We start from the raw sequence: 20,893 nt of genomic DNA, 5'->3' as shown, positions 1-20,893 counted from the left end.
TGTGTTCACACCTGACCCACTCTTGCATACAAATGCCGTCAGTCAAGAGAGTTGAAAAGTTATGTTTTTAACTTCACACCCTTCGCGTGAGCCAAAAATAATAACAGCCATACGCGACGTAACCTCTCTGACGCAGTATTAAAACGCCGATTAAAAACAACACAAGTCGCGTCCTGCGTAAACGCCCCCAAACGCGAGTCAATCCATCCCGAGCCACTGAAGGGTGTCCGTCCTCCCTCTTACAGTACGTAACCATGACAACAGCCCCGGATGGTGGAGGGCGAGGGTAGACAGGTGTTGGGTTGCGCAGAGGAGAGACACCTACGCGATCGCTCCACACTTTCCCATGTATCCTGCCTTCAGCATCTTCTGTACGCGCGGATCTTTCTCGGGTAGCAGCATGGTGCATCACTCTGGTTCCATACAGTCCTTCAAGCAGCAGAAGGGTCAGTGTATGCGCTGGTTTTGCTAATGTCTGTGCGATAACGCGGGGTTTGGGGAAAGTGTGGCGGTGTAGTTGGTGTCCTGCTTTGGAGATGCTGTTATATGGTCAAGTTTATGGGAAAGTGTTTTGCGCATATCATTTTTTCCCAAGGTGCCATTGGAATGTAATATTCTTTAAATGAGTAGACCTCGGATGAAACGGTATCGTGTTAAACGCATCAGATTTAACTGTTTATCATAGGAGATGGTATCACATCCTAATATGATTCGTTCCTTTAAGAACGTATATGTATTTAATTTGATTACATTATTGATATTTTATACAAATGTTTTAATAGAACTTCTGGCAGCATTCCTTAGAGTTTTTTTCTGACAAGGGAACAATATCCACTGAATGCGTCAGTGGAGGGTAATTCCCTGCATAGAGAGATTCCCCTCACAATGTAATGTCTACTTATCAGTGCATTGTAATAAAACTATTCTTTTATGCATCTAACACTGTTTTATTGCATCTGACATTTTTTGGGAATATTTCAAGGAACATTTCATCTGAACATTTCAAGCTGTTGTTTATCGATTGAGTTTTGGGATATGTAACATGAACCTAACATTAGGCTACTCATTCTAGCATCTTGACTCAGGGTTATGGGAAAACACTTTTCATTGATCTGACTCCATCTTGCTTAATAGGACTGCCCGCCCCACACACACCGAGTGGTCATCTGCCCATTAAATCACATTATGCTGAAAAGCACTACTCTCAGGGTAATTCTGGCAGACGGGATCATTTGATTACAGTGAGATAAAAAGAAGAGAGCCAATTTTGATGATTTCAGCAGCTTGCTCTGGGATGTGAGGGAATTAACTTTATTGCAATTTTGTGACGTTGCAGACATAAATCACACATTTTTAATAAATGCACTTTAACAGTAGGGTAACACTTTACAATAAAGTTGTATAACTTAATGCATTAGCTAACATGAAGTAGCAATGAACAATACTTCTACAACATTTATAAACCTTATGTTAGTTTTAACATTTGTGAAAACATTTAAAAATCAAAGTTGTAACATTAGTCAATATAACATGACAATAATTGTATATTGATATTAATTAACACTAACAGGCAGTGCACAATCTGAACAGCATTACTTATGCTAGTTCATTAATTTACTAATCCTAACAAGTACAACCTTACAGTTTTACCAATCAACACATCAGGAGACCATAAACAAACTAGCTGTGGGAATATCAATACAATTTTATGACAAACATTACAGCGAGTTATTACTGTTTGAATTGGCTATTCATTAAAATGAGGATTCGATGTCACCGAGAACCTTTGTGGACTTTTCAAGTCTCACGGCAGTTCGTGGCATCGGTACAAAATTTTGAATTTATTGATTCGTGTTTATGCACCCATTTTTTGTGTCACGCAGCACAACTTTTTACACGTCTTCTGCCCTATTTGTAGTCCTTTGTAGTTTTTAATGACTGTTTTAATGTTATCTCCTGTGTATAACGTTCCCCTGTGTTTCTCTTGTGGTTTGTCAGTCGTTGTTTTGTTGTAGAATACTCATGTTCTGAGTCTCCTTATTTAACCTGGATTACCTGTGTTACTTATTGTTAATAAATTGTGCTCGTATGTGGATTCTCTCTTCGTTTCGTCTCTGCCTAAACATTACAGAACGACTGACCAACAGAAAGAAACACAGGGGAACTTTATACACAAGCTAACAAGGTAACAAGAGGAGCCAACGAGTCACACCAGGGGAGACTAATCCACATCAAAAACTACAAAGGACTACAAATAGGGCACAAGACAGGAAATAACCAAAGTTCACAGAACTTTGAAACAGTTCGATTGAAAGTCGTGCTGGGTGACATGTGTGTCAATGAACACAAATCAATGTATTACAGTTTGTGACAATTAGGGTTGGGACTCGATTCCAAAGCGTTAAGAATCGAGAGTCGATTCCAAAGGTTGGAATCAATTGCGTTAAAGAAATCGACTCCGCTTTAAGAGCGCCCCGCCCCTTAGCTGATGTCATTGGTCAACTAAATCACTTTAGTTTCTTGTCTAAAACAATGCAGACTTCAGAAAAAAACTGATGAATGAGATCTAGAGGTGTGGAATGACATAAAATATTCTGCATCCATAAATGCAAAAGCTTTGTTTGCACACACAATGGTATAATTACATGTACCCACACATTTAACAAATCATTTTAGCACGTTTGTTTTTCAGACAGACTGTAAACGGACAATCTTCTCTTACTCTCTACAGATGAGCTCAGTATGTGTGTGAGATTACATGTTTATAAAGCATATAGTCTCAAAAAATACTGTTATATTATTATCCAATCTTTTTAAAACAATTGAGTGATTATCCCTCTTTATCTATATTCCTCAAGTATTTTTGTGTACACTGCAGAATAATTTGACCTGTGCTTTATTTTTGAAAATGTTATTATATTATTAATGATATTATTAATGATACATTGGAATTGCAGGACAAAATCGACATATTTGATTAAGGTTTTTGATATAGAAACAATAAACAATGAATTAATGTAAAAAGTGACAGCTTGTAAATTAGTAAAAAAATATACATTTTTTTAAATAATAAATACAAAACTGTAGTAAAACAAGGAATTGAGCAGGAATCGAAACAGCAGGTAGGAATCGATTCTTTCGATCTCCAAACCAGGAATTGGAATCAGAATCGACTCCAAAAAATTCAGAATCGAACAGCCCTAGTGACAATGTCACGAATTCCTGACTGTTTTTAGTGGACATTTTGTGTTGACTTTTCCCTCTGTTTTCCCTATATGTTTATGATAAAATGAATGTCATTTTGGAAATGTCTTAACAAGTCATTTTGGAGAAGGAAGAAGTTATAGAGGTTTTTGAAATGGCATAAGGGTGGTTGTATTCCTTCATTATGCACATAAAACTGAGCAAATGCAAACAAACTGAAAGTGAGAATGCCCCCTATAGTGAAGTGTTAGAAAAAAGCTATTTGACAATGTTTTTAACAACAACACATAAATAAAAAATTAATAGATTAATAAGATAAAAAATGAATTTAAATAATAATGCTGATTAACACATTATTTAATAAATAGTATTGCTCCAGCATGAATTCCTTGTATGTATTTTAGTGATCTGTTATTGATTTTTTTCCTAGCAGTTTTTAATTGGTTTAAAGATTCTTTGTAACAACATACCAGCGGTAACATTAACAATTAAACTGTAAAGTTTTGCTGAAGAAGCTGTTGCAATAAATGTTCACAGATGGGGGTGTGTTGCCCTTTAAGCCCTGTGAGAGTGGCATTTATTTATTGTGCCATTCCTCATTCTGTTTCTCTCTCTGCCAGACGTGACTTGGTGATGGTCATTAGCTATCGATCTATGAGCGGATACGCTGATTATTGCAAGCATTTGAACCGCTTTGACTCACAGTTAATTATTTAGGACTCTTGCAGTCTGCAAGGATGCAGGAGAGGTAACTGCCGTGGCTCTCATGAATTTTCGATGGACACACTTGCCTATGTTGCCTGTAAGTAGTCATTTAGTAGCTTTTATCCGAAGCAATGTTTAGCACTCGTCCTTTAGGCCATACTCCTGAGATAAATTAGAAAGGATGGAATAGGGAGTAGTTCATATGATGGAACCTGCAACTTCTGGCTACTAGTCCTGCGCTTATTTCCTAAACAATCCCACAGGCATATGAGAATATATTACAGTAGATGGTAATATGATTACTAAAACATCATATTAGGGCCAACAGTGATCCAACTACGATTATGCTTAATAAGCTGATAACAAGTAAGGTCATGTAAACATGTAAAACGTTTCTCTTTTATCGGGGAAAATGTAATCAAAACCCACTCGGCACAGGTAGTTTTTTGCCCATTGCTCCGATTTCACACTACAGGTGATGCCTTTACCCCTTTCATCTCAGTTTTGTTTATGTACGCATGTCTGACAGCATAGTAGTAAAATTCCCGAATGGAAGTAACAGTAAAGTCATGCATAAAAGTCCTTGAATCATGCAGTTGATGTGGGAACGGTAAAATAAAAAATGTTGTTGCATTAGCAGGTACTGCGGACATGAAAAGAGCTTCTGACCGATTTATCGTGGCATTTTCAATTACTAAACAGACTATCAAGGATGACGTTACTGCATGCTAGAAACCCTGGCAAGTCTCAAACTTCAATGTAAACGCAGTTTTATGCATAGCCGGTTTATTACTCTGAATGTAAACACGTGAAAAAAAGTTTCTTTTTAATCAGATTTTTTATATATATACATTTATTTTGTGCATGTAAACACACTCACGAATGAGACGAATGCAAAGATCTGGGCCCCTATTCATGAAAAATCTTAATACAAAGAGTTGCTCCTAGTGACAAAATTTGTGACAAGAATTACAGAAAAGGTTGTACTTCCTGGTAAAGAAAAAAGTAGTTCATAAAGCATCTTAACCCTTAAAAGAGCTGATGTCAGTTTGTACATAACAGATGATTTCCGTCAAAGAATATCTAATTTAATGTTATATTAAGCGTGGCGCATTGTGTTGGTGCAGGAATCAGGATTTAGCATAGAGCCGCCGACAGGTGCAGAATGGCGGCGGTGGTGTGAGTACACTCATAGAAAACAATGTTCATTTTTACAAATAATACCTGAGTATTGAGTCGACCAACAAAGTTGGAATGTTTGAAATTCACCATTGCATCGACAAATTCTAAATGACATGAGATAGGCATTTTGCCCTTTTTGTCTGTTTCGGTTGTGTTTTTAGGGCTCTTCCACAGGAAAATTTACAAAAAAGCAGTTTTGTCTCTTTTAATAGCATGCCATCTCTCCAACTGGACAGCAGTGTAAATAAACAATGTGCATGCTATTGAGTCTGGATTATGAAAATATATCAAACGCTGATGTTTGGAGACTGCAGAGGAAGATGGTTACTGTAAAAGTATGAAAGTGGAAAAACTTCACGGTCAGAGAAGGTGAGATGTGATAGGAATAGAGAGGGAGAGAAAGAGGCAAACACACTCTTTGATGTTTAGGCCTGAATTTTATATGTAGGGCTGTCCACATCAAAGTCTGTTTGGTTGTTAACTCCATCGATTTTTCTCACATTATTACAAAAAACAAAGTGCAATGATCAGGGATTTAAAATATTCTGCTCTGAAAGTTGTTATACAATAATAAAAGGCATGATAAGCATGGTGTCATTGATTATGCATGATTGATGCATTATTGTGCAGATATTTGCTTCAGATCTATAGGGTACGTGGGGAAAGATAAGGATTGGTTGATTTACTTCATAAGTAAGAAGGAAGAAGATATATGCTGTTCCATTCAATAACATACAGTAGAACTTCACATAGAATTGTGATATATAATCCACTGAAGTTTTCACACTCACCTCTGCTATTAAGATTTGATGGTTGGCAAACATTCTTCTCTGAAGTGAAGACTCTGGAAATGGTGCAGAAAGCAGCTAATCTTGGGAGTTGCATTTTAGTGGGTCATGAATGACCATGGCCGATCCATGTGCCGTCTGAGGACAAAACGAAAGTAAAAGACAATCCGTCAAAAGCAAGTCTAGCAATGACAAAAAGCCAAAGACTATTTGAGACATGATGAATGTGGTCACACTGACAGATTCGTCATCACTAAGAGGCCTTTTGCTATCACAGTTTGAACCATGAGGACCATTCTATTCAAGAACGATATGTACAGATACACGTGGAAGCAAGCGAGTTCCAGATAAACAATGATGCTCAAAACTGCTCCGTCACACAGCTAATATTAGAACAAAAACAACAACATATCTTTGTTCTAACAAACAGAAAAACGAACGTTACTCACATACTGATCCGAATCAAAGCAACCTCCTCGGGAGTGATTTTAGAATGATCTTCCTCTACAATGACTCTCTGCTGAAAAGTATCTCCATAGATATGTATGAGTATCTCTGCTAAAAGTCTCTGCTTGAAAGTCTTAATAATATTAGTGCAGGTCCTGGCTCATGCCTGACTTTTATCCTTCTTTTTATACTTAAAACCCACAGACCTTTTATTTTATGTAATACATAAGACATCACTCTTTCTACAGTCTTTCTAATGCCCTCATGATCTCTTCCCTCCGTCAACATGAGAACGACATCTTTTTGTACTGTGGTGGCCACCGTCGTGTTTGGACTGAGCAATTCGTTGCAAATCTGTAATACAACGCTAGCGGCTGTAAACCAAAATCTGCACCTCTAACCATCAGAACCATTGAGAGAGAGAGACCTGCCAACGGAAGTCCAAAACCCTTGGAGCGTCATGTGATTCATGGAGCCTTCAGATAGTTCCAGGAAGTTATGTTTCGTTAAATGCTTTATTTCTGTCATTTTTTTATTCAGTAAATGGCTTTTGTCTTTCAACGGGTTAGAGGTTTACCTCCGTTGGTCTGTTTAGTAGCTGGTAACTTCCGGGAACTATTGAAACTGAGAAAAAACAGTTCCATTGGAATCAACGGAGAAGACGCTATCTTATCAATGGCTCGGCTAACCATGACCTACCCATTAAACATGTTGATCTCAGAATGTGTCACACTTAGTGAAATCACAGTCACCTAGCAGTAAATTTACAGAATAAACATGATTTCCGACCAGAAATGAGTCCCCAAAAATCAAAACAGTTAGTGGACGAGGGTTTCCAACTGTGTGTTACGGACGCTCTGATTTGTCGAGCTGCCGCCATGCAGCTAAACAGATTGGGCAGACACGAGGACTTCCTGATATATGGGCAGCTGTCCAAATAATACTTACTGTGTGTGTTATAATGGGGTGAACAATGTCAGCATCACAAGTGTACCCTTGTTCCACGTTACTATGTACAAGATAGGTTATGCGTTTTATATTTAATAAGACAGGGCCTGCTTTCTCACACAGAGAGATGCCACTTTTCCACTAGGGAGTTGTGATTTAGTGATTTTCTGTGTCAGGACAAGTGTGTGTGTGTGTGTTGAACAATTCTCATGAGACACAGATTTACCACCTGCCCTGTTATGTAACGCACAGATGGGGATGAGAATTGCCTGCAGATCACAGACACAAATATAGAGACCAATACATCGATCATTATTAACAACTTATACTGCACCTGTGATTCAAAGTCACATTTATTCAACTGGCAGCAATTCGATCTAATGCTGGAAGAATATCCTAGAGAGAAAACAAACCTTCACACATGGTGACTATATTTTAATTGAATGTTTTTAGTAAAATATTTGAAATTATTTTATGTGGTTTTTATTTATAAGAATGGGACAACACTAAAGATGGACTTGAAATGAGTCTTTGTGGGTTGAGAGCGTTTGACCCTCACGCTCACAGAGGTCAAAACCCGAAGCAAAGTTTGATACAACAGCTGCGTTCCACTTTCTAACTACAAACTTTCTGAGGGGAAGTGCTTGGAAATACAGCCTAGAAAATGTCAATAACTACGAATGAACATACAAATATATGTTATGCCAAATGTAAATAATCCTTATCATTTGTAACAAAAATCTTTAAAAAAACATTAATAAATATGGCAAATGTAAAAACTTATAGTAACTAATAGTTACTAATAGTTTGCATGTGATGAAAAGAGGATGCAAGAGCAATTTTGCAAGGACGATTATAGAGGAATGTATAAATCTGAGTGAGGCGGATGGCTATGACATCATCAATACACAGAGCCTGACAGGAAGAGATGGGAACGATGCTGTAATCTCCTGTGGGTTTTTTTGCGTGTCATTGACAGGGTTGGGTAATTCTACGGTTAAGCTCGGGAACGTGCCATCTGCTCCTAACGACTCACTAAGTCGCACAGATGAAGGAATAGTTTACCAAACATGACAGCCATCATTTATTTACCTTAATATTGTTGCAACCCTGTTCACTGTGAATTAAGAAGAAGAGTACTACAAAGTTATCATATATTTTCTGAAATGATAAAAGCTGTTGTTTTAAGAACACTGCATTATAGGCTATAGTCCAACATCTTTGTTTTGAGTCCAATGTCCAATGAATTAATTTAAACTGTACTATACTATGCTAATGCTTTCATAGGATCGTTCTAAATGCTTTGAATCTTGTGATCTTGAATCAAAGTCTAGGTCGAGCTCAAACCGAACATGCCTGTCTAAATCCAGCCGGATCTGATCGGTTGCCAGCCGCCCCTTAGCGTCCCGTAAAGATTCGCTCTGAGGGGGGGTGTAGGGTTACCAGCCCTCTGTGTCTATGATGATCTATAAAAAGCATCTCTTAGTGGGGCACGTCGATGTAAAACTCCTGCGAGCTGAGAGCTATGAGAAGCTGGAGATGAATTATGCAAGCTTTTAGATAGACGGGCAAACCCACTGACCTCATTTACATCAATTTTTCCATACAGATGATATTTTACACTTAAATACCAAGAAAGTAATAATTGTTTGTACGACATAAGTCGATGTAGCTCAAGCTCATCCAAAAGTGGTGAAAACAAAGTCATTCATTGATGTGCAACCACTTTGCATGGCATATTGCATGGAGAAGTCTTTTAAAACCTTGATTTGTAAGTTAAGTCATCGATGTCTACCAAGACTTTACAAGTCGGATATCCATTAACAATGGACCAACAATTACCAGAAAAAAAGCCGGACAATATGCATTAATAAATGGCCCATTAGTCTATCTTGTAGACTTTACTGGGGCCTGTAATGCTTATCGTTGATTTGGAAATAAAAACAATAAATTGCGCTCTGAAGACCTTTTTATTACAATTACATTTTATTTTGGGGGCTAAAAACAATTTGTGTATTAATTTAAGTATATTAACAGTCCTGGTTAATTCAGATGTCTGTAATTCCAGGTCATGATCTCTATTAATATACTGCTGTATTCTTTAGGATTAGCTGGTTGTTTACAATAGTTCAACTGGTGGTCAGTCATCTCTGTATTTTATACAAACAGGAAACAAAACACCACAAAATACATATTAGCATACAGCCTATGATTTCTTATGTGATTGATTTAGATTTAGTTAGAAGACTAGTTAAACTGCAAATACTGTACTGGAATAAACCTTCACAAATATATACTCGGTTGTAACAATGAGAGTGTTGATCTGTTTGGAGTTTATCTTTTCTTTATTAGTGTGAATATAAGGTCAAGCGTTATACTATCCAGGGGGGACACGTGCAGGCAGGCACGCACGCACACGGCTGTAATCTCATACAGTCACATTCTCATCTGAGCTTTGCGTCTCTGGTTAAATCCCGAATTGCAAGCTTTTCCTCCGGTCACAGCAAGGCCAGATAGCAGTGTCTGTTTTCTATAAGAATGTTCATTCTTTCACTAACATTTTCATTTGGTGTTGGAGATGTGCTTTCAGAGGCATCACCAGGGGCGATTCTAGGATTTTCATCTAAGGGGGGCTCAGCCACCAATGAGGGTATAATAGTAAAAATAAAATAAAAATGAAATAATAAAATATATCAACGTTTGACTAACAGGGTGGTGGTAAACTTATTGCAGCATTTAATATTTTCAATTTACTTTTATTTTTAGATGTTTATTTTTTTGTGTATGTGTATGCTTCTGTCATTTTATAATGTTGCTAGGTAAGATTAATACATTTATATTACGTTTATTATTGTAACTTTACTGCTTTAAACTTACTTCATTACTAAATTTTACTTTTTTACTAAGTTTTTCAATAATATTTAGGTCAATATTTGAAAATTTGAAAGTATTACCTTTAGTAAACTAAAATAATCTTGCTGAATAAGTCAATGCGAGTCTTCCTGTTCACACACACACATACACACGAAATATTACTGTTTGCATTTCTACTACAATCCTGTTTCTGTGTTCAAGTAAAAACAGAAAAATGTAACCAGAAAACAACATAGGCCGATAACTTTATACTTACATTGACTCTCCATATTAGCAATAAAAACACAGATATGAGGGTGGAGCCAGTTAATGCCACTTGCACTGTAACATCTTTATATTGAAATTTAAGTTTTCTAATGAAAACAGCAATAACATGATTGTTTTATGAAGTAGACAATATGTTCGTGTTAAGGGCTTCATTTTTGCAACACAGTGAATACTTACAGTAATCCGATTACTCCCCCATGAAATTTTTGTAAACTCTATTGACAAACTGTATGACAATGAACTGTAAAACACACATCTCGTCTTGTCCTGTGATCTTCGCTCTGCGACGCCGTGGTCTGCGGATTGAAGAACGCTCTGAAAAACGGAGAGGAGACGAATTCTGCCACCTCTTTCATACAAAATTTCAAGGAGTCATATGACAAGGCTAAAACAAATATAATCTTTTCTTTTAGATGTAATGCAGTGTGTATGCACGATTTAAGGCTGTATTTTCTAAATTAATAATTTCCTAAAAATGGCCTAGGGACGCCCATGGACCTCACTTCCGTGTTTGTGTTTTGTGTAATATTGCTCTTTTGTGTGTACTGTAGTGTTGAACACTTGAACCATTTTTTCTTCCTGTCGAGTTCCTTGCCTTTTCAATTTTCCCATATACCTTGCATACACAAAGACACCCAGGTAGAACAAACCAGTTTGAGACAGCTCATAGCTACAGATTTAAATCACAACAGCACATCAGATAGGCTTTTATATATTTATAAAAACCCTTACACGATGGGAGTTCACATGACTACGATCCGACCTGCTTCAGCAGATCAGACAGATCAACCATCCATCTCTTATTCAAAAACAGGCTGATATCACCTAGGTTACTAGTTAATGCTAACAAATGATTGTTGGGAAAAATACTTCAAAACATACTTTTTTATTGCTACTATAAATAAATCGGTCCAATTACAAACTAACAGACCTTAACTTTTACAATTAGGATCACTAATGTTCAACTTAGGAAAAGAATGCCATGCATTCATGTATATTTAATTTCGCTAAAGAAATCAATTTGAATTATATTAAAACCTGTATTACACACCTGCTCAATTCCAACCAGACAATATTAGGAAATTATCCAATAATAATGTGAGAGTCATTATATTTAATAAGTGTTTTTGTATATTCTCAACACAGCTCACTGCACAGCTCATCTGCTTCTCTGTCACAGAGATCTCCAAACCGAGATAAAGCCTAGAGGATAATTAGTCTGCGTTGAGGTAATGAGTGTGACGCAGTCAAACATCTTATTTTCTCTTCCGTGGGGAGCTGGTGTTTTTGTGGATAGAAAAAACATCCATCCCCAGACAATATGAAAATATGATACACTTTTATGAAAGAGAGCTCATTTCGTCATAGTAACTTCAGCAGAGTGTGTGTAGCTGAGACATCTCAATTGAATTGCTCATGCACACGCAATAGATGTCTGTGGAAAAAATGCCTGGTTTAAAAGCTTCAGTTGTGAAGAATGCAAATGAGCCGTGAATGCATCTAAATCATTTACCACCCTCAGAGACTGTCTCCTCTAAATTATACTTTCATTCATTTGGCAGACACTTTTATCCAAAGCAACTTGCACGTATACATATTGTAGATATGTGACCCTGAACAACAAAAAGGGTCTTAAGGGCCAATTTTTTATTGAGATTTTTACACCATCTGGAAGCTGAATAAATAAGCTTTCCATTGGTGTTTGTTTTGTTAGGAAGGGCGATATTTGGCCCGAGATACAACTATTTGAAGCTCTGGAATCCAAGGGTGCAAAAAACCCTTATGTCGAGAAAATCGCCTTTAAAGTTGTCCAAATGAAGTCCTTAGCACAGCATATTACCCACTTAATAAAGTTTTGAAATATTTAAGGTAGAAAATTTACACAATATATTTGTGGAACAAGATCTTTACGTAATACCCTAATGATTTTTGGCATAAATGAAAAAACAATAATTTTGACCCATACAATGTATTTTAGGCTATTACTTAAAATGATCCTATGCAACTTAAGACTGGTTTTGTGGTCCAGGTTCTGTGTTGTGCACGAGTGTGAACTGAATCATTGCTTGTCATTAAATGCTAATTGTAGTCACTGTTATACGGTCAGCAGTGGGTTACGGTCGGGTCAGAATGATGAAGCACTCATGTTAAAGGTCACTTTTGGAAGAATGCCTCTATGTAAAGTCATGCGGGGACGATGAGGCATTTTCTCGCCCTTTCACTGACGTGTGTAAGCGTGACCTTGAGCGTCATGCTCTTAACACAACGATGGAGCTTAATTTAAAGCTTATGTGAAGTCATTTATCTAACAGACAGTGCCTGCCGTTGATTCTGGTACTCAAAGGTTTTGTTGTTATGGGTTCTTCCATTATTATACGTTCCTGCGGTAATTGGTCATCACTGAAACCAAGTGTAATGTCACTTCCTTGATGTAACATCTAAATTTATAAATATTTAAAAGCCTCAACGTTTTTGTTGATCTCACTCATTAACAACAACAAGAATAATAGCATTGTTCTACAAAAAGCATAGGCTTTCAAATTTGTTTACATTTGATCTCATGACAGATTTGATCAGGGTTTGCTATTTAAACTGTCAATTTGGTTAGAAAATCAAATTTAGTATTAACATTCTCTACTACCAGGAAGTTTATACCGTATAGAGAATGGTTGCCGGTTCGATTCTCAGGGCCGGTGGGTAACGATTGAGGTGCCCTTGAACAAGGCACTGGATGGGTTAAAAGTGGAGGTCACATTTCGGGTATGGGTCACCATACCAGACAAATAGGTCACTTTCACACTTTCTAATAATACTGATGAATATTTTTTGCGTTACCTTTTATGTATTATTTAATATAACGAATTAAACAGGATTTGCCATGTGGTTTTGAAGTATTATGAATGAGTAAATCCACTATCCTGAGATGAACTTGTGAGTCAGAAACAGCCGACTCTAACTCGAGTAGTTATTTAATTAAGCTGATGTAATTCACCATTTATACTAGATGTGATAATGATACCTTTTCAGTTGATAACATAATTTACTTTTACCTGTATTACATTACAGACTCTTTGAATCCGACTCGGATTAACCACATCTCTCTCTCTTTCTCTGCAGGCATGCACACCAGCATCAGTGAGATATTAAAGGAGAAGACGCTGAAGTCGTCTCGCCGCAGTTTGCCGTGTCTGGCTCAGAGTCAAACACATCCACAAAACCTCAACCACTGCTTATCTGTGCCTCTGAGTCCTGAACCCAAATCATACACACAGAGCGTCAGTGCCTCCTGCACACACATCACACCTCCTCCTCCCGCAGGTGAGCACCTGCAGATACACTCACACCTGGGGACAGGGTGTGAAGATTCATGTTCAGTTTAAAAAGCTTTAAAACAAGGAACTCGTTAAACAACAGTTCATTTCCCTTCCCATGAATATTTTCAATTGAGGTGACACTTACAACATGACAGTTTCATCAGCCTGGCCAAGATATATTATTTTATTATTTTGCTGGCATATCTGATCTCTTTGCCTTTGAAACAGCAGGGGAAGAAGCTACTGTTGGTTATGGACCGAGTCAATCTCTGCACATACAGTGCTTCCAATGACACGAGCTTCCCAATAACACAATAACAAATACAATAACACAACAATAACAAATGATTGAAGATAAATGACTAAGATATCAATCACTATTAATATTACTCAAAAGAAAAGTGATGTCATTATTTTCTCATCCTCTTGTCATAACTACACAACATTGGCCCCCACTGATTTCCATTGTATGGAATCAAATCCAATGGAACATTTCAAATAGCGTCCTTTGCATTTCACATGAGGTTTTAAACAACACACGGGTGAAAAACATGATGCTGAACTTTTGGGTGAACTATCCCTTCAATCTATCTCCGTCTCTCCTCTGAGGCAGCTGCTGCTTGTGTCTGAATCGCCCCCTAGCTCCTATATAGTGCACTATAGCAGTGTCCACCATTTTGTAGTGTCTGAGTAAACAACTCATTCCCTACTTTTGTTCATACCCACAATGCATTCTGATTTTGAGTGTAGATGTGGTGTACACACTCATATTTTCCATGAGACAAATCTGCTGTCTTATAAGAATCAGCTAGAGGAGAGTGACCGTTAATGCCACGAATGTACGTTTATACACTTGTGTTTTTTCTTGTTGACAGTTATTTTATACTTTTTGAGAATAAACAGATTAAATGAACGTTATATCTAGCGTTTTTTTATTTTAAATATATTAAGTAATTTTATTGAACGTACTAAATGCAATAGTAAATAAATGTTGCAAACATTTGTTTTGTTCTCTTTATTTAAGACGAATACAATAAACGTGACAAATCATGTAAAATTGAACTTTACCATTTTAAATAAACAATCCATAAAGGGTGTAATATAAGCATTATGACAAATATCCACAACAGACGCAGGATATATTAATGTACGTCAGTGTCCGAAATTGTTCACTCATTTTCATTCACTTCTTCCCCATATATTGGACTACTTAGTATTTGCTATATGGAATAGTGAAAGAGTAAACAAGTGAGCGAATTCAGACGCATCTAAGCATTAACCCTCATTAGCTCTACAGGTAAACAGACATGCTGCTCAAAGGCTTCTGATGCTGTAATCATTTCTGAGTGCTGACACCACTTTAAAGAACAGCATCACGCTCTCCCTCCCTTGAGTTTGGTGCCGCCCACTAAATGCCAGTCGTTGTGATACGTGTGTCCTGCCAGTGATACGTGTGTCCTGCCAGAAGATCTTTCAGCATATGCACCTGACCTGATGAGGTCAACACAACGGCAGAATAAATCATGAGGCGGTTTAGTCAGCTACTTTTTATAGTTATTCTGACTAAACAGATTCCTGACATATTGTCTTTAGTGGACGTTCAGTCTTTTAAGGTCTGTCCTGCTATTGCGACTGTTACAGGAGCATGACGGAAATAAAAGAGATCTGTTACATTTAGGGGTGATTCAACTCCAATAAGTATAACAATAAGTGGTAAAACAATAGATGATCATTTATTTTGTATTCAAATTATAAGCGTACGTTTTTTTATAATTTATTAATTATTTCATGAATAATTACATGAGATTTACTGTCAAGTGATATTCTGAGATGGTTTTCTACTGAGAGAGAAGTCTCATGTTTACTCCGAGAAAGCTTTGGAAAGTTCAATTCAAACGCTTTTCGAGATTAGTGACATGTTGGTGAGTAAAATCCTGTTTAGCCTGTTTTGACTAGACCGATTCTCCATTAAGCTTGATTTGAACTTATCAATTTAAATGTTCTTCATGTCTCTTTTAAGCAGATACAGGTCAAGATGTCTATACAGAGGAGAGGGAGGCAGAGGAGATTAAGCCTAAAACAGATGAGACGCTCCTCGTTCAAAAAAAGCCGATGTCCAGAGGAAAACTAGAGGCTCGCATAGACTCCATTAAGGTACAACACCTGTCTTCTGATCTATTCCAGCATCCAGTTTAATAAATGAAACGACTTGACTTTAGACAAAAATAATTTTATTTTGTCACAGAATTGTAGATATATTCCATCTTTGTATTCATATACCATGTTGGAATATTAGTGGAAACTTTCCCAGAACAAAATGTCTGGAGCCGAGTTGAGTATGTGGCACCCAGGGACCACCAGGGGCGGACTGACCGATAGGACATTCTGTCAAAGTCCAGAACGTTCCATACACCCTCCCCCTCCCGGTCAATAGAAATGGTTGAGGGCCGATGCCATCAAACAATACCCCCCCGGTCGACGAAATGGTGGGCCGAATATTCCAGTCCGCCCCTGGGGACCACAGGGCTCTTCAGAGTGCCGTTTGTCTCCACATCTCTGTGATATCATGGTCCTTTTAAAAACATGTTTTGCTGTTATTTTTACTGTTTCTTTATAAAGTTTAACAATAATGCGAAAATCACCAAAATTTTGGAATATTTTTTTTATGATAAAAGCTCAAAATTTACTTGAGATAACTATACCCTAAAACATTATGATAAGTGAAAATAAATATTACAACAATAATTAGCACCACAGAATTGTGCAAGAAATATAAAAAGATTTGTTTCACTGTGCTATTTGTTTTTAGGGGAACAAACTGCAAAAGCCCTCTGGGTTAATGTTTCGAGATGGGAAGAAACGTATCGACTACATTTTAGTGTATAAGAAATCCAGCCCTCAGGTCGAGAAGAGATGCACGTTTGAGAGGAATCTGAGGGCAGAGGGTCTAATGCTGGAAAAGGAGGTAATGAATTATAACTTTCTTTAGGTTCTTTATATATATTTTTAAGGATCAGTTCCGGCTGAATATTATACAGCAGATCTTGACTTCCAAGTAAAAACTGAGACAATAGTTTTCAGAGGGCTGTCTTACTATCTACCTGTACATGCTGTAAGCAGTCTAGAGTATATATTATTTGAACACTTTGGTTATATTAGATGTTCATTATGTGGTAATAGGCATACAAAAATCATCTTAGTAATGAATAAAAAGCTTGTATTAATTCTATTATACCTTTTTACCATTTGTCTGTCACTCAGACAGTGGATTGAACATTTAATCACCTGTAAACAAGGTGTGTTGAATAGCAGTGCATTTCAAAATCTTCTTTAACCTTCCGTAACAGTAAATTGGCTAAATAGTTTCAATATATAAATGTTGATATTTATATTTAATCATTTAACAGTGTGATACACAGGTATTTTTGTGTAAATAAGAGTTAGGATTGGAGTTAGGAGAATAAATTGACATGAGTTACATTGTAAGAAAAATAAAAATGGTCAATAAAAATGACCAGTACATTTTCCCTTTATTTTACTGACATTTCAGTTACTGCTAAAATGCAAATGAATGCTCTTCAAATTGTAAAACACAGGTAAAACAACTGTAAAAAAATTATAAGGAAGATTCCTTCATTTTAATACAGTATATTGCGCCTTGTTTTTATGGGATTACTTTTTACAATGTACTTAAAGTGAAGTGGACTATCGAAATAAATTGTCACCTATTTGTTACCTATTTATTTCAATCTTTGTCGTTGTGCTTTCCATGTAAACACACAAAGGGACATTTTTCACAAAGCAACAACAACAATAAAAATCTTGTAAATTTAGTTTAAAACAAAGTGTACTTCCTTAAAACAATTTGCAGATGTGCTTTGTTTGCAGGTTTTTTTCATAACCTAAATGTACACACAAACATGTGGATTAAACCGCTAATCTACTGAAGGCATTCAGTCAACCTTCAGAATATATTACTTTTAAAGGACAAACTAAATATTGTAACTGTATATACAGTTTTATGTATATCATATGATACAATAAGATGTATGTTGTCATTTTAACGAAAGCACATTCATTTATAATAATAATAATAATTATATAATATCACTTAGTCATTTGGCAGACACACTGGTGGTGGCTGCTGGGATCGAACCAGCAACCTTTTGATTCACCAGTTCAGTGGTTTAACCCACTAGACCACCATCTCGCACCTTTTTTTTGCAGTCAATTTTACAGTGTAAAACTGAGAAAGATGATCGCTGTGTCTCATCTGACTTCAAAGTGTCCTGAATAGGTATACAGTAAAATAAACACAAATATTAGGTTCTATACAGTACAAGTGTGCTATGAGCTAGAGAGAGAGAGAGAGAGAGAGACACTGGGTGGATCTTCATGCTTGGCTTTTCGTATTTTAAAAAAATCACATCATATGAAGTTCATATAAAATAAGATCGATGTATCCGCTCACTTGATCAGATCTCACTAGACTGTAGATACCGTATGGCCAATATGACCGTGTGTGTTACATGCTGATAATGGTTTGTCTTTTATTACACAGCCCTCATTAACCAACAATGATATCATGTTTGTGAAGATTCACGCACCGTGGGACACGTTGTGTAAATATGCAGAGCAGATGAACATCAGAATGCCCTTCAGGTGGACTATAACTCTCATACATGTACAAGTTACAGCAGTACTATGGCATACTATGTTATAGTATACTCTACTATGCTACTTTATACTGGATGTTATTATATTATACAGTTTGTGCATTTGTTGTATCGTGTCCTATACAGCTCTGTGATTGCAATACTGTGATATATGTTTTTATAGGAGAAAGTGTTACTTCACAGACTGGAAGAAAAAAACTATGGGCAGGTATGATGTCACAAAGTTCTTACTGTTCTGTATTTCTACATAGTTGAATTCCATTTTGTGATATTATAAAAAAAAACATTCAGTGCTTCGTTTTCTTGATATTTAATGAGACACACATTGCATCCGAAGTCGCCTACTTCAATACTATATAGTAGGCGAAAATGAGTATGAGTCATGAATGGTTTTTTTTAGCCTGCCTTTTGGACATAAGGCCTAATCTTTGGACAAACACAAATATTCTCTTCAGTCGATTTCAGATGAAGTTTCGTCAATTAAAAAGTTGGTTGCCCAAGAACCCTATGAAACTGGATAAGGAAGCGTTACCAGATCTAGAAGAAACCGACTGCTACACTGCACCATTCAGCAGAACCAGAATGCATCAGTACGTCCCTCTTCCATGACTTTTTGAAATGATGTACAAAGTGAAATGGTTTGGTGTTCTTAAAGGGATAGTTCACCCCAAAATGAAAATTCTATCATTATTCAGCCTCACGTTGTTCACAACCTCTTTCGTCTTTGGAACTCAAAGAAGATATGTTGTGTCCTTACATTGGAAGTCAATAGGCACCAATGGTATTTGTCAATATCCTTCCAAACATTTTTTAAAATGACCTGAGGCTGGAAGACATTTCATTTTTGGGTGAACTATCCCTTTAATATGTTTCACTAAGGGAAAAAAACAGCTTTCAATGTAAAGCTTTATTCTCTCTCTATACTGAGACAGCTGGCTGTACTAAGCCACACAATCTTCTTTCTGACTACTGACCTCTAAAATTGTTTGGTCAGCTGTGTGGATGTGTGAGGAGATCTAACATTTACATGTGCACTGTAAATCTCTGATTCTTCATTTGTATCAGTTTAGTAGATTATCTCCAGAACAAACAATCTAGCTTGGTATCAAATCAATGATGTGTCCTTTTCCCTTGTAGCTTCACCATCAACAACAGAGAGACTTTTTTCTCAAACTCGACGAGGAGCAGAATAGTACATCATGTACTACAACGGACGAAGTATGAGGATGGAAAGGCTAAAATGGGTAAGACAGCCGCCAAACGCTACACCCCCTCCTCCCCGCCTCCTCCCCAAAACCATCTTCATCAAATCTGTCTAGCATGGCTTGTTTTCATTTCACAACGACATCTGTGTACATCACGGACACAACTACTGTATATACAATCTCATTATGGACGCTAATCGTTATTAAAATTAATTTTACATTTTAATGCCGTCACTACTTACATAACTGAAGGATCTGTAAAGTCACATTTCACCACAAAAATAATAAAAAGGGGAAAATTGTAAATTGTTGTATTTTGCTTAAAGAATAAAGGCCCTTTTTAGGACCATAATAATTTGTTGCATTATGTGTTTTATTTTTTATAATCAAGAACATTTTCCCTTAGTGAGTCTGTTGTTTATTCTCTAGTTTGCCTGTGACTCTCATTTAATTCTCATTATTGTGATACAATATTACATTGTACATTGTACAAGTTTAAGAAGAAATTTGTTTAGAAAATGGTCATGACTCATGAACAATGAGATGAATAGGTTTGATTTTAACTGAGACATATTTTCTTCTGTCCTGTCCCTATGACTTTCTAACTGAATATGGCTTTTTCCTCTAATCTCTTTTAGTCCTCTTATTTCTGAAGTCACTCTCGTGCCCTTCTTATGTGGCTTTATTGTCTTGTGTTTCCCCGCAAATTAAAACGCTGGTTTGGGATTGGGATTGTGGGATCCCGGTGGGATTGTTTTGTTATTAAATGAATGTCGGTGACCACCTCACTCACTCCGACTAGATTGAAAATAATAAATCACTGCAGCTCAATGCAACATAACATTACAGAGAACTCAAAACAGCTGTGAAAAACAACAAATAGTTATTGGGCAATACATTATTTAAGCATGTGATCATGTGTTAGTAATGTTGAATAATGCCAGTCAAAATGTTAAAAAATAATAATAATGTAACATTTTACATTGTACTGGATGAGTCAAACACCCAATATTTAATCCTCAGGTTCATCACGGTAAATATCTGAGGGCCAAAAAAAACAAAAGGAGAGAACATCCATGTCAATGTAGCGAGATGACCTGAGGCATCAAAGAACTGAATAGAAAGTAAAGTCCTCACCTTGGCTCTTGAACTGCCTAAGGAGTATCGCACAATACATGATAAACCCATCCATCAATACTATAAGACTTGTTTACCTTCTAGTACCTCAATTCTTCACCACATTCTCATCAAGTCTTTAAACCCCATTCATCAGCACCAGTCCC

The 20,893-nt window shown here is 36.7% G+C and overlaps 1 protein-coding gene across 3 annotated transcripts in view; it reads left to right on the top strand.

Annotated features, from left to right (window-relative positions):
* The first annotated feature begins 214 nt into the window (after positions 1-214).
* ano3 (anoctamin 3) overlaps positions 215-20,893 on the top strand; it is a 63,013-nt gene continuing 42,334 nt past the window's right edge. For 2 of the 3 annotated variants that reach the window (XM_056739470.1, XM_056739469.1), the window contains exons 1-8: positions 215-446; positions 13,533-13,733; positions 15,750-15,883; positions 16,539-16,694; positions 18,291-18,391; positions 18,569-18,613; positions 18,861-18,995; positions 19,543-19,649. In XM_056739470.1, the coding sequence (XP_056595448.1) occupies positions 347-446; positions 13,533-13,733; positions 15,750-15,883; positions 16,539-16,694; positions 18,291-18,391; positions 18,569-18,613; positions 18,861-18,995; positions 19,543-19,649 (979 nt within the window). In that variant the 5' untranslated portion in view covers positions 215-346. The remainder of the gene's footprint in view (positions 447-13,532; positions 13,734-15,749; positions 15,884-16,538; positions 16,695-18,290; positions 18,392-18,568; positions 18,614-18,860; positions 18,996-19,542; positions 19,650-20,893) is intronic. The other variant, XM_056739471.1, reaches the window with a different exon arrangement.

The sequence above is a fragment of the Triplophysa dalaica genome, chromosome 24, assembly GCF_015846415.1.
Source record: "Triplophysa dalaica isolate WHDGS20190420 chromosome 24, ASM1584641v1, whole genome shotgun sequence".
Lineage (NCBI taxonomy): Eukaryota > Metazoa > Chordata > Actinopteri > Cypriniformes > Nemacheilidae > Triplophysa > Triplophysa dalaica.
This window is presented reverse-complemented; position numbering and strand designations above follow the sequence as displayed.